Genomic DNA, 15,504 nt, shown 5'->3' on the forward strand with positions numbered 1-15,504 from the left:
ACAATAAGAAATATATTAACAAATAAAGAGCAGCAGTAAAATAACATTAGCGAGGCTGTATACAGGGAGTACCGGTTAGTCGAGGTAATCTATACAGTCGTGGCCAAAAGTTTTGAGAATGACACATTAATTTTCACAAAGTATGCTGCCTCAGTTTGTATGATGGCAATTTGCATATACTCCAGAATGTTAGGAAGAGTGATCAGATGAAATGCAATTAATTGCCAAGTCCCTCTTTGCCATGCAAATGAACTGAATCCCCAAAAAACATTTCCACTGCATTTCAGCCCAGCCACAAAAGGACCAGCTGACGACATGTCAGTGATTTCTCTCGTTAACTCAGGCGTAAGTGTTGACGAGGACAAGGCTGGAGATCACTCTGTCATGCTGAATGTGTTCGAATAACAGACTGGAAGCTTCAAAAGGAGGGTGGTGCTTGGAATCATTGTTCTTTCTCTGTCACGCATGGTTACCTGCAAGGAAACATGTGCCGTCATCATTGCTTTGCACAAAAAGGGCTTCATAGGCAAGGATATTGCTGCCAGTAAGATTGCACCTAAATCAACCATTTATCGGATCCTCAAGAACTTCAAGGAGAGTGGTTCAATTGTTGTGAAGAAGGCTTCAGGGCGCCAAAGAAAGTCCAGCAAGCGCCAGGACCGTCTCCTAAAGTTGATTCAGCTGAGGGATCGGGGCAACACCAGTACAGAGCTTGCTCAGGAATGGCAGCAGGCAGGTGTGAGTGCATCTGCATGCACAGTGAGGCGAGGCCTTTTGGAGGATGGCCTGGTGTCAAGAAGGGCAGCAAAGAAGCCACTTCTCTCCAGGAAAATCATCAGGGACAGACTGATATTCTGCAAAAGGTACAGGGATTGGACTGCTGAGGACTGGGACTGTCATTTTCTCTGAATCCCTTTTCCGATTTGTTTGTGGCATCCGGAAAAAAAGCTTGTCCGGAGAAGACAAGGTGAGCGCTACCATCAGTCCTGTGTCATGCCAACAGTAAAGCATCCTGACACCATTCATGTGTGAGGTTGCTTCTCAGCCAAGGGAGGGGGCTCACTCACAATTTTGCCTAAGAACACAGCCATGAATTAAGAATGGTACCAACACATCCTCCGAGGGCAACTTCTCCCAACCATCCAGGAACAGTTTGGTGATGAACTATGCCTTTTCCAGCATGATGGCACACCTTGCCATAAGGCAAAAGTGATAACTAAATGGTTCGGGGAACAAAACATCAATATTTTGGGTCCATGGCCAGGAAAGTCCCCAGACCTTAATCCCATTGAGAATTTGTGGTCAATCCTCAAGAGGCGGGTGGACAAACAAAAACCCACAAATTGACTAACTCCAAGCATTGATTATGCAAGAATGGGCTGCCATCAGTCAGGATGTGGCACAGAAGTTAATTGACAGCATGCCAGGGCAGATTGCAGAGGTCTTGAAAAAGAAGAGTCAACACTGCAAATATTGACTCTGCATCAACTTCATGTAATTGTCAATAAAAGCCTTTGACACTTATGAAATGCTTGTAATTATACTTCAGTATTCCATAGTAACATCTGACAAAATATCTAAAGACACTGAAGCAGCAACTTTGTGAAAATAAATATTTGTGTCATTCTCAAAACTTTTGGCCACGTGTGTGTGTGTGTGTGTGTGTGTGTGTGTGTGTGTGTGTGTGTGTGTGTGTGTGTGTGTGTGTGTGTGTGTGTGTGTGTGTGTGTGTGTGTGTACACACACACACACACACACATTACTGGTATTGTCGGAATTGAAACATATATATATATATATATACTGGGGTAGTCCGTCATTGTAAATAAGAATTTGTTCTTAACTGTCTTGCCCAGTTAAATAAAGGTTAAATACATTTGGAAATAACCATGGAATGTTTTTTCAATTCCGACAATACCAGTAATTTTTTGTTGAAGTTTTTGAATACATTTTTAATATTTGTAGCTACTTTTGAAGTAAATACCTGCAGTCATCACTGCTCTAATTCACTATTTCCAGTACCAGTCAAAGGTTTTGACAGGCCTACTCATTCAAACTTTGTGGAAATTAATATTTGTGTCATTCTCAACTTTTGGCCACGACTGTACATGTGGGTAGAGTTAATCACATACATTTATCAAGTATTTCACATGTTATCCAGGCACTGACTGTTAGCACTTGGTGCTCTATAGCAGGAATGGGCTTTAGATGAGGTAGAGAAACCTGTAACTGTATTACTTCAACAGCATTTAACATGATATCCTCTAAGCTTTTACAGGAATGTGCTTCTGAATTTAAACAGCCACACTGCCACCATTTGGCATTTCTGTCGTTTCTGTAGATGTCATAACCAGTTATTGCTACCACTGTATAATCAAAGGTATTACCCTTATTTCTTAAGCAACATATGTTAATGTCGGCTATTTTTATTGCTTTACTGGGAAGTGTCATGATGTTGGCCTGGGGGTAGGTTTATGACAGTCATAAATACCTATTTTCCCTCTCTACCCTACTGATGTGACATTTGAAAATCCCTTGTTTAACATAGAGATTCTGTGAACATCAGAAGGTGGGGGGAAATAAACTATATTCTGGTAACTTAATGAATATGATGTCAGTTCGGTTGTCATCTGAGACATTCTCATCAATGATAAGATGACGAACTCTACCGTGGAAAGTCTACACATCAGAGTTATCGGATTCACATGGAATTGTTGTTCAATTGAAATATTTGAATATGAAATTATTCGTGTTTGGATGAAATGTGATTTTAGCTTCTAAAATGTGAGATTTGGGTTTTCATAAGGTAGGGCTCAATCAGTGGCCCGCCCCTGTGAAGGGACATGGGCTATAAAACTTTTTAAACACGCCCTCCTCTCCCTTCCTATATAAGCCCTTGACGAAAATATAACCTCCTGTTGTGAGGACAATGGTCCGATGTCAGAATGGTTCAGATAATAACTACAGAACGAAGCCAACATCAGCGTGAGCTTTGGTTGCGAATGGTATGAACTTTGAACTCTTATTCACTACAGAAGTGATACCGCCTTGCCGTTGAGTTAGCAACAGCCGCTGCAAACGAGGGTTAGGAAAGAACAGACAGAGTATCCCGTCCACAACACAACGACGTTACTACAACGTATTCAATTTACCAGCAGAGACATTCTTCAAAGGACTCGGAAGGCCGTGTTGCCCAACCATCTACCACCAACCTACCGAAGTGCAGCTCAGAGTAAATATTTATTGCATTTTCCTTTTCCAAATGGGCGGTAATTTAGAATGCATAAGATACTGTATTTATGATAGCACAGCTTCGCCCTCAGTTCCTCAGTCTTCCCGCTCTTTCACTCAAACCCAGCCCCTTTTCTTTTGTGTAACCAGCTGTCATATCTGTTCCGCCCGCTAGGGACGTTTTCCTTTATGACGTAATTTGTAATCAAGTTATGATTTAAATATGTGTATGTGTAATTCTGTGTGATTAGTTAGGTATTTAGTAAATCAATAATTAAACCCAATTTTGTATTGCTAATTCCACTTGTTAGCCAGGGTTCGTGCAGATAACCAAGAATTTACAACTTTCAGATGAGACTGATTTACGATGACGATTAATATTGACTGCTATTGATGTAAAATATTACTTGGTCTTTAAGAGTTTATTCGGAAGATAACCGCTCTCTAAATATTATTTTGTGGTGCCCGACTCTAGTTAATTACATTTACATGATTAGCTCAATCAGGTAATATTAATGACGAAGAAGTTATTTTATAGAATAGCATGTCATATCACTTAATCCGACTTAGCCAAAGACACGACAGGGTACACACATACGTGGTCCCCTAAAATGGGGAGGACTATGTACAAAAAGTATTGTAATTTCTAAACGGTTCACCCGATATGGATGAATACCCTCAAATTAAAGCTGACAGTCTGCACTTTGACCTCCTACTCATTGTATAATTTCAACAACAAAACATTCACTGTCCCAATAGTTTTGGAGCTCACTGTATGTCAATATGTTGCTGCATGCTCCTCCCCACCAAATGCTTCTGGTAATGGAAGATGTTTACTTCACTGGAGATTATAGACTGACTGCAGTAAAAATAACTCATGATATTCAATGGCATGGTGAACATTTGGATTCAGAAATCTTAACTGTTTCATTGCTGGTCTATTCAGTTGAAGTTTTATAAACAGGCAAACAAGTAAGCAAAAAACAGATGGACAGGAAAACATAAGATCACAATTAAACAAAGGAGAACCATAGAGATTTGTTTTTACAATCAATCTGTTCATACACAGCACATTGGAGGCCTTTTTACTTCATTTTAATGATTCACATTCCAGACACAAAACTGTAGTGCACATTGTTAGAGCATCTACTCTAAAAGCTTAGCTAAAGCCCTTGGCTTGGAGAAGTACTCGTCTCCCATACAGCAGAGGGTAACAGTAATGGATCTCAAGAGGGAGGGATATGGGAGAGTGCTCTCTCTTTTTCTCAATCTTTCTATTTCTCACTCTCTATTGGCTTTCTCTCTGTTTTAGTTAGCGTCTCACTGGCCTTCATGTCTTTTCTGCTGAAATCCTGATTGACATTGAGATTGGCTATTACCATCTCAGAAGTTTGGCCAGATCTCCTGTGGCTTCTTCCTCCTTTTGAAAATACCCCATCAGAATAAACCTGTCTTCTTCTGCAGGATTTACCGTACCTACCATTACTGACAATTGACATCTCAATGGATGTGGTTAAAAGGCTATATGGTATGATGTAGTCATTACGGTGTGAACAGTATACAAGGATACTTCCTTAACTATGCTAAAGGGGCTGTCTGAAAAGGTGTCTATTTAAATAGTAGAATAACAGAGGCCTATAAGGTGAAAGAAAGATGTGATTTATCTCTACGGAGTCAAAATCCACCCTGGGGAGAAACAACAACATGAGATCTTCAGTACTAAAGTTCTGAGCCTTGTCAGCTTTACTATCATGGTGCATCAGTAGCAGATCTCAGTGGTGAGCGACAGATGTATTTCTCTCTTGTCCAACCCATCTGCCTCTCCCTCAGACTTCATGCATCCTTACGTCCATGTCAGTGGAGATGATGGATTTGGGTTTGCCTGTCAGGGCTTTTCTATTGCCTTTTTTCTCAATGGGATTACATTGTGTTGTGATGTTTTCTTTCAGAGATGGCAGGTTTGGGCTACAGTATGAATGACTGATAGACAGCTACATGGATAGTAACCTTATTTCACCTCGCAGGGTCCCGGGCACGTTTTGAGGACAGCCCACCTTGGATCGTGGAGAACCCCTCTGACCTGATCGTGTCCAAGGGGGAGCCCGCCACCCTTAACTGCAAGGCAGAGGGGAGGCCTAACCCCACTGTGGAGTGGTACAAGGATGGTGAGCGGGTGGAAACAGACCGGGATGACCCTCGGTCTCACCGCATGCTCCTTCCCAGCGGCTCCCTCTTCTTCCTGCGTATCGTCCACGGACGACGCTCTAAACCAGATGAGGGCGTCTACACTTGTGTGGCACGTAACTACCTAGGAGAGGCTGTCAGTCACAACGCTTCGCTGGAAGTAGCCAGTAAGTCTTTGTCATTTTACTTGCTGTATATGTCACCCACGACCAGTGGTGGAAAAAGTACCCAATTATCATACTTGAGTTTAAGTCAAGATATCTTAATAGAAAGTGACTCTAGTAGAAGTGAAAGTCACAATCTGATTTGAAGTTGGATTTTACAGGGTATTTGTCACATACACATGGTTAGCAGATGTTCATGCGAGTGTCGCGAAATGCTTGTGCTTCTAGTTCCGACAATGCAGTAATAACCAACGAGTAATCTAACCTAACAATTCCACAACAACTACCTTATACACACAAGTGTAAAGGGATGAAGAATATGTACATAAAAAATACATGAATGAGTGATGGTACAGAACGGCATAGGCAAGATGCAGTAGATGGTATCGAGTACAGTAAATGAGATGAGTAATGTAGGGTATGTAAACATTATATTAATGGCATTGTTTAAAGTGGCTAGTGATACATTTCTACATACATTTTTCCATTATTAAAGTGGCTGGAGTTGAGTCAGTATGTTGGCAGCAGCCACTCAATGTTAGTGGTGGCTGTTTAACAGTCTGAATGCCTTGAGATCTAAGCTGTTTTTCAGTCTCTCGGTCCCTGCTTTGATGCACCTGTACTGACCACGCCTTCTGAGTGATAGCGGGGTGAACAGGCAGTGGCTCGGGTGGTTGTTGTCCTTGGTGATCTTTATGGCCTTCCTGTGACATCGGGTGGTGTAGGTGTCCTGGAGGGCAGGTAGTTTGCCCCCGGTGATGCATCGTGCAGACCTCACTACCCTCTGGAGAGCTTTACGGTTGTGGGTGGAGCAGTTGCCGTACCAGGCGGTGATACAGCCCGACAGAATGCTCTCGAATGTGCATCTGTAAAAGTTTGAGTGCTTTTGGTGACAAGCCAAATTTCTTCAGCCTCCTGAGGTTGAAGAGGCGCTACTGCGCCTTCACCACACAGTTTGTCCGTGATGTGTACGCCGAGGAACTTAAAACTTACTACCCTCTCCACTACTGGTCCATCGATGTGGATAGGGGGGTGTTCCCTCTGCTGTTTCCTGAAGTCCACAATCATCTCCTTAGTTAGTTTTGTTGAGTGTGAGGTTATTTTCCTGACACCACACTCCGAGGGCCCTCACCTCCTCCCTGTAGGCCGTCTCGTCGTTGTTGGTAATCAAGCCTACCACTGTTGTGTCGTCCGCAAACTTGATGATTGAGTTGGAGGCGTGCGTGGCCACGCAGTCGTGGGTGAACAGGGAGTACAGGAGAGGGCTCAGAACGCACCCTTGTGGGGCCCCAGTGTTGAGGATCAGCGGGGTGGAAATGTTGTTGCCTACCCTCACCACCTGGGGGCGGCCCGTCAGGAAGTCCAGTACCCAGTTGCACAGGGCGGGGTGGAGACCCAGGGTCTCGAGCTTGATGACGAGTTTGGAGGGTACTATGGTGTTAAATGCTGAGCTGTAGTCGATGAACAGCATTCTCACATAGGTATTCCTCTTGTCCAGATGGGTTAGAGCAGTGTGCAGTGTGGTTGAGATTGCATCGTCTGTGGACCTATTTGGGCGGTAAGCAAATTGGAGTGGGTCTAGGGTGTCAGGTAGGGTGGAGGTGATATGGTCCTTGACTAGTCTCTCAAAGCACTTCATGATGACGGAAGTGAGTGCTACGGGGCGGTAGTCGTTCAGCTCAGTTACCTTAGCTTTCTTGGGAACAGGAACAATGGGTATGTTCTCTTGATAAGTGAGTGAATTAGACCATTTTCCTGTCCTGCTAACCATTTTTTTTAAAGTAACAAGTACTTTTGGGTGCCAGGGAAAATGTACTTTTTACTCCATACATAATTATGTTTTTGAATGTAGTGAAGTAAAAGTACTTTAGTAAAAAGTACTTTCAAGCAGTGTGTTTAATGTTAGGGTTAAAAACTGATTTTAAGAAGAGGAAATGTAGAAACAGGCTGGGTTCATGACTTTGTGTGTAGTAACACACAACAACTAAAGTACATCACTTCCCATGACCTGTGGGTGTTTGTTTCTTTCGGCAACAGGTCTTAGTGGGGCGGCCACCCCAGTAGGTTAACTGCCTTGTTCAGGGGCAGAATGACAGATTTTTACCTTGTCAGCTCGGGGATTTGATCCAGCAACCTTTTGGTTACTAGCCCAACGCTCTAACCACTAGGCTACATGCCCACTATTATCATGGCCCTCAGTCTCAAGTTGTTGTCACTAGTTACCACACACAAAGTCATGAACCCAGCCTGTTTCTACATTTCCTCTTCTTAAAATCTGTTTTTAATCCTAACATTAAACACACTGCTAATCTTATGCCTTACCCTAAACTTAAATAAATAAAAAATGATTTTTTAAATTTGATTTGATCAAGCCAATTACGACTTTGTGGTATGCTGTTTTCTCTCTTTCCCCTTGTAATTGTGTCAGTGTGGCGTGACACTGGGCTGAATGCAGACCCTTTCTGGCATTAGCAAATGGATTAGCGGAGTGTGTTGATTAGAAAAACGAGCGTAACAGATTAGGGAATGTCTCCTTGTTAAAAACACAAAACAGCAATTTGCCTGCATCTTGTCTTTCACCAGAGCACAAAGCCAGCCACTCACTGAGCTCTATCACTACACATGATCAAAAATAGAGCCAGCTTTTGTTCAGCTTCCATAATAATTGATATTTCCACACTCATAACTGCCTTAATGTTGCTGGACCCCAGGAAGATTAGCTACTGCCTTGGCAACAGCTAATGGGGATCCTTTAATAAATACAAATAAACAGAAGAACATCAAATATTAGAGAAACTACAAATATTAGAGCAAAACAGTTTCCAGAGAAAAACATTTAAGCATCACTGGTGTTCTTAGCTTCACCCCTCCCCACCAGGTTGTGGTGGGTTGAGGATAGTGTTAGAAGTGTGGATACTAGGAACAACAGGTGGAGGGAGGAAGAGCCCCCCCCCCCCCCCCCTTTTGTGAGCAGTAATTAGTACTGCTGCAGCTGTTACACTGTGGCTTAAATCACTGAGGAGCTAATAGGATGGCTGGCTTTCAGGGTTGTTAAAGGCTGTTGTTGTCTACCCAAATCTCATGAATACCACCAGCCAGACTAATTAGTCAACACGCCTGCTTAAAAGACTATACCTATCATACTGTCATATAGAATTTACAGGAGTCTGTTTGTGTTCTGTTGTGTTCTGAGTCTGTTTGTGTTCTGTACAGTCCATTCGGAAAGTATTCAGACCCCTTGACTTTTCCCACATTTAGTTAGGTAACAGCCTTATTCTAAAATTGATTTAAATTATATTTTTTCCTCAATCTACACAATACACCATAATATCAAAGCGAAAACAGGTTTTTAGATTTATTTTGCATATGTATTAAAAGCTTAACCTGCTGTGCTTTTCCAACAGCCTTGAAGGAGTTCCCACATGCTGAGCACTTGTTGGCTGCTTTTCCTTCACTCTGCAGTCCAACTCATCCCAAACCATCTCAATTAGGTTGAGGTCGGGTGATTTGTGAAGGCCAGGTCATCTGATGCAGCACTCCATCACTCTCCTTCTTGGTCAAATAGCCCTTACACAGCCTGGAGGTGTGTTTTGGTTCATTGTCTTGTTGAAAAAGACACAACGGTTGGAACCAAACCATCTTAAATTTGGACTCCTCAGAACAAAGGACAGATTTCCACCGGTCTAATGTCCATTGCTCGTGTTTCTTGGCCCAAGCAAGTCTCTTATTCTTTTTGGTGTCCTTTAGTAGTGGTTTCTTTGCAGAAAATCGGCCATGAATGCCTGATTCACGCAGTCTTCTATGAACAGTTGATGTTGTCTGTTACTTGAACTTGAATTGAATTTATTTGGGCTGCAATTTCTGAGGCTGGTTACTCTAATTAACTTATTTTCTGCAGCAGAGGTAACTGTGGGTCTCCTTTCCTGTGGTGGTCCTCATGAGAGCCGGTTTCATCATAGTGCTTGATGGTTTTTGCGACTGCACTTGAAGAAACTTTCAAAATACTTCATTTTCAGATTGACTGTCTTAAAGTAATGATGGACTGTCATTTCTCTTTGCTTATTTGAGCTGTTCTTGTCATAATATGGACTTGGTCTTTTACCAAATAGTGCTATCATCTGTATACTGTACATAACTGAATGGCTCAAATGGCGCATTAAGAAGAAAATTCCACAAATCAACTTTTAACAAGGCACACCTGTTAATTGAAATGCATTCCAGGTGACTACCTTATGAAGCAGGTTGAGAGAATGCCAAGGGTGTGCAACGCTGTCATCAAGGCAAAAGGTGTCTACTTTGAAGAATCTCAAATATATTTTGATTTGATCACCCTTTTTTGGTTACTACATGATTCCTTATGTGTTATTTAATAGTTATGTCTTCACTATTATTCTACAATGTAAAGTAAAGATTCCTCCCAGACCCTTTGCTATGAGACTTGAAATTGAGCTCCGGTGCATCCTGTTTCCATTGATCATCCTTGATGTTTCTACAATTTGATTGGAGTCCACCTGTGGTAAATTCAATTGATTGGACATCATTTGGAAAGGCTCACACCTGTCTATATAAGGTCCCACAGTTGACAGTGCATGTCAGAGCAAAAAGCAAGACAGGATTGTGTTGAGGCACAGAATGAGTTTGCTAAAAGGCACCTCAGACCATTAGAAACAAGATTTGGTTTCTTTGGCCTGGATGCCAAGCGTCACATTTGGAGGAAACCTGGCACCATCCCTACGGTGAAGCATGGTGGTGGCAGCATTCTGAGGGGATGTTTTTAATAAATTTTAGAATAAGGCTGTAACATACCTATGTGGAAAAAGTCAAGGGGTCTGAATACTTTCCGAATGCACTGTTTCTAGGCTATCTGCTCTAGTGTGGTGGTTTTACACACACTGAATTTTTGGTTTGTTTCATTTAATATATTTCATAAAATGTAATATTCACTTCTCTTGAAGTTAAATAAAATATGCTAGATTTGAAACTAACCTTAGTCTGTACACATGAAGTTATCTTTTGCTTGTTTTTTTGTCCATCCTTCAGCTACCCTCAACCCCTCCCATCGATCCCTGAAGACCATCCATTTTTTTGAAATGAGGGAAAAAGGGCTACCTAAGTATGATTCCCAATCAGAGACAACGATAGACAGATGTCCCTGATTTGAGAACCATACCCGGCCGAAACATAGAAATAATGAAACCTAGAAAAGAAAAAATAGAATGCCCACCCCACATCACACCCTGACCTAACCAAATAGAGAAATAAAACGGCTCTCTAAGGTCAGGGCGTGACACATATCCATATATTTGTTAGCTGCACGTGTGACAATTCCACCAGTCCTATTTATGATATAATTTACAAAGATTATACCGTATAATTATTATTATTTTTTAAATATTTTTTTTATCAATTAGTATATTTGATTTTAACCATAATATTTGTTCTGTCTTTTCTGGTGGATTAACCTGTAATTGCAACCAACTTTCTATGGCTTGTTTTAAAAATAGTGACATTTTGGAAAGTATTTCATTTTCAAATAACCAAAAGGGAAATGTTGTAATCTGAACAAAGGGTAAATGCCCTTCTTGAACATGGAGTGAGACATTCTTACTAATCTGCTAGAGAACCAGTTCAGATGTAAATATATATTTTGTATGACTGAAGCCTTTAGTGAGAGGTCTAATGCTTTAAAATTAAATTATTTCTGCCCTCCAAATGTATATTATTTTATATAAATCGACCCTTAATTTTGTCTGGTTTTCCGTTCCAAATCAAATGTAATATTTGTTTTGCTCATATAATTAAAAAACAAGTCGCTAGGTGTAGGCAAGGCCATAAGCAAATGGGTAAACTGGGACATGACTAAAGAGTTAATCGGGTGATTTTATTATTTCTTTTTTTTCACAAATTTCCACAGGTATTTGCCTTTCCATTGTAGCAATATCTGAGCTGGATTCAAAATAAAGTTTAACATTATTTATTTTTTTACTTGCTTAAAGGGCTTTACAGCGATGTCCGTCTTCTCCTGATGGGTTTTTTTTATGAAGGAATTACATTTTTGGCTGTAGCTTGTTTCTTGGCCTCTTCTACACTACGACTCTGCCACCGGTCTCTTATGTAACCCTGAAGAAGAAATGCAGACGAGATGCTTTCTGTATGGACAGATATCATGGATACTACTTTACATTACATTACATTACATTACTCTTTTTCTTCTCATAATTATTTACATAAAGGATTCAAGATTTTGAATAATCGAGTTGGCTTTAACAAGTGCCTAAGGATGAATTTGTAGGCATTAGTTTACCGCTCGTCCAAGCATTCAAACACAACGGGCTCAAGAGACCTAGTCCCTCTTTAACCTCAGTAGACACAGACAATGGCTGGATTAAATCAATCCCGCTGGCTCTATTAGCCATGACACGGCAGTAGCAGAGAGATGGCATTAGACCACCTCTAATCGGTTTACTCCTACTGTACTGAGACAAAAGAACAATGGCTGGCTGGCCATCAGGTCACTTTATTCTAGGACCTGCCTTGGGAAGTAGGGGTGCTGAGGGTGCCCTGAAAAAGCAGAATACAGTTGTTTTTTTTATATAAAAAACGAAATAAAACATTTTTTCACATAAGTAGTGCACTGGGCCTATAATAGTCCTGTATTAGCTGACTGGTATAGTCGTATGCAGCGTTGGCAAAAAGCGACTTACAATTAGTGTGTTTATCTTAAGATAACTCGTTGAGACAACTACATATCACAATCGTAGCAAGTATATATTCCCTCAATAAAGATGTTATCAGCAAAGTCGATGCTATTAGGAAAGGGGGAGGGTGCCAGGACAGAGAAGAGCTTCGGACTGGGCTGAGCGGGAGCTGCCTTGTGCTGCTGTACACAGCTCCCCACTTTGTCCGCTGTTTAGTGTTTTTTCATCATGAATCTTGATCTGGAGGAGGCTCTGCAGAGTGGTCACTAGCTGGCATAGCCACAAAGTCATGAAATCATATTTTAAATCTAACCTTAACCACACTTCTAACCCTAATGCCTAAGTAACCTTAAATTAATACCAAAAATCACATTTTTATTTTTCATGATTTTTTGTTACAATATAGACAATTCTGACTTTGCATCTAGCGGATATCTCTCAGTTCTGCCTCAAGGACAAGACTCATCCCAAATAAAGTCAACCTGCACTCTGTCCCTCCAACATCCCGTTTGACAAATTCCCCTAAACTCTGCCCAACCTCTCAACCCTGTCCCCTACGCCACCTTTCGAGTCCCCTTCCAACCTCACCTTCTCCCTACACTCTTCCCCAATCACCCTACTCCTCCCATCCTGCCTTTAGACTGTTCAGTGAATCTGATCACTGACTGATGTTTAGTCTGCTGGTCAGTCAGTTCACTATGAACCCCACTACACAAGGGCCACATGGCAATTCAGACCATTACTTTATTTTTATAAAGCCCATTATTACCATGACTACTCTCCCAACTCCCCCCTTCAAAACATTAACAGATGGCCACTTCGATTGCACTAAAGCTGCACTCTTGCTAAACACTATATATTGAGATTAATGTCACTTAAAGATACAGTGGTGAATATTCTGGGGATATTCTTAATCTCTTAATCTGTATATCCCTGAAACATGAAAAAAATTTATGCACTCACAACTGTAAGTCGCTTTGGATAAGAGCGTCTGCTAAATGACTAATGTAACAGTTATTATAGTAGTAAACATATAGCATAATGGTTAGTCATTTAACCACACTGTTTAAAATGAGCTAAAATAATAGCAGGGGGTGAATATGGGTTTTATTTATCCTCAGGCCAGCCCAGGACATTAGGTGCCCCGTTCTCCACTCTTGTAAGGTAAGGTTGGGATAGTTCAGATTCAGGAAGTCCTAGTACTTACTCACCATCTGTGTGAATCAGGTCTGGTAGAAATACTGTGTTTTGGACTTTACCTCAGGAAGTTTCCTGGCCATCTGTCTGTCTGAGAATATCAGGAGATTCCTGTGGTGCCATCATTATTTCATAAAACTATAATAGTGTGTGAATTCTGTGAAATGAAAGTTATTCACTCATTGGCTCTATAGCCATGTCTTCTCTTCAGTTCCCTCAACATGGCTGGGTAGTGATGGTCTCTGTGCTCCCGGTCTCGTCTCTGCACCGGCCATTTACAGACTGAGCTCTAAAAACAATACACCACTTTCAATTAGCCTTCAGCTATCTGAAGCTTTTCAAACAAGCAGCCAGCTGAGGTGGGACTACTGAACAGACTGTTGGGAAGGGTGTGTGCTTTGACAGGTTATAGTTCATCCATCTCTCGTCTTAAGGGGGGGGGGGGGGGGGATCTTGTGTTGGTCTCCTTGTTCTGTGGGTGGGATGGGAGGTCGGGGTTCCGTTAGACCCCTGAAGGGACAGATGTCCAGGCCCCGCGTGCTACTAAATGTCCCCTGAAACTTCCCCCCTGCCTATGTACTTAACTCACCCCAGACTGTAGGTGAGCAACTCCTACTAGTTGGATGAGCTGATAGGCCTTGTGTATCTTAGATTCAGATGTGGTGGGTGTATTACAATCTGAGACAGAAAAAACTCCAGTTGATGATGAAGAATTCTGACAATCTTTTTAATGTTCTGTACAAGACTTTACTTTTGAAACAAATGGGAAACAGAAGTCGACTTTTCTAAAAGTTTAAATGTCACGTCAATGACAAAAGCCTAGTTTCAGTTGGGGAATTAAATGTGCTTCATTATAATACAGATGAAATGCCTCCACATGATCAAAAGTAGAGCTACTGCTGCATTTGAACAGGCAGCGACTTCAGGCAGGCAGAGAGTGTGTGACAGATTGTCTCATTGGTGGGCTGGCGAGAGGGAGGGGGAGATCGACAGATGACCACTTCAATCCTGACAGCGGATCTGAAACGCAGCCTGCTCAGCGAAGGCTCAGCCACCATTTGTCAGCTTCTCAGAGATTGGAATATTCATAGCATCACGTTTCCCAAGATAATTGCAGCCCTTACAACTTAAGACAGAAGGGAGACACTCTATACGCTCTAGATGGCTGTGATAAACTAAATGAGATGGTAGTCAGTCAGTCACTGTGGTTGTGAAATATAAATGCCATGTTAAAAGACACAAATAGCTGCTGTGCTGAGGAGGGATCTGTCAAACACATGTCAGGGGATAAGTGACGGGGTAGTGTGGCTTAGCTGGAGAGATGCACAGTTGGTAGACGGGACGAGTTCACTAATGTGTTTAGATTAATTGATGTTTGAGATTGGACTAATTCACAGCATATTTGCGGTGCTAATTAATTTGATTGGGTGTTGATGCATTACTGTGTTAACAGATGGATAGTTAGGCAGGCAGATAGTCTTGGTCTGATTCTTTACTTTGTAAAATGCCAACCTGAAATATTTATAAAGGTATAAGAAGAGACATTGATTATTCTGAAGTAGTATGTGTGAGAGAGAGAATTTTCAAGGCTGGAGTAGTAGTGCTGCACAGGTGACCTGAGGCTGCCAAGTCAAGCATCTCATCCGGTCTTCATTTGCATAGAAAAGGCTGCTAACCTCACTGTGTGACAGTGACAAAGATCACATTCCTTTTTTAGTTTTGTCGTTCGTTGTGTCAAACTGTCATATTTGTAGCGTAGCACCCCATATTATCGGCATATTCAACAGCATTTAAGAAATACATTACCTTCAACCATGTTATCTTGTGATCAAACCATCAATGTTTTGTGATTTGGTGTCGTAAAAATGTTAGCTAACGGGTTAGCAATTAGCATTTTTGACATTTCAGTGGAAATGCTACTACTATTAGCTTTTTGATAAGCGGTTTAGCAAAAAACGACAGCCTGTATTATCGGCATACAGTCTCCAGTTATTGGCCACCTTATATCTTGTAATTGAACAAAATTGTAT

At 41.5% G+C, this 15,504-nt stretch overlaps 1 protein-coding gene across 1 annotated transcript in view; it reads left to right on the forward strand.

Moving 5' to 3' along the window:
- Positions 1 to 15,504, forward strand: part of LOC139385733 (roundabout homolog 2-like) — a 73,648-nt gene that overhangs the window by 24,927 nt on the left and 33,217 nt on the right. The window contains exon 3 of the mRNA XM_071131006.1: positions 5,256 to 5,582. Within this exon, the coding sequence (XP_070987107.1) occupies positions 5,256 to 5,582 (327 nt within the window). The remainder of the gene's footprint in view (positions 1 to 5,255; positions 5,583 to 15,504) is intronic.

Source organism: Oncorhynchus clarkii, chromosome 27 (assembly GCF_045791955.1).
Source record: "Oncorhynchus clarkii lewisi isolate Uvic-CL-2024 chromosome 27, UVic_Ocla_1.0, whole genome shotgun sequence".
Lineage (NCBI taxonomy): Eukaryota > Metazoa > Chordata > Actinopteri > Salmoniformes > Salmonidae > Oncorhynchus > Oncorhynchus clarkii.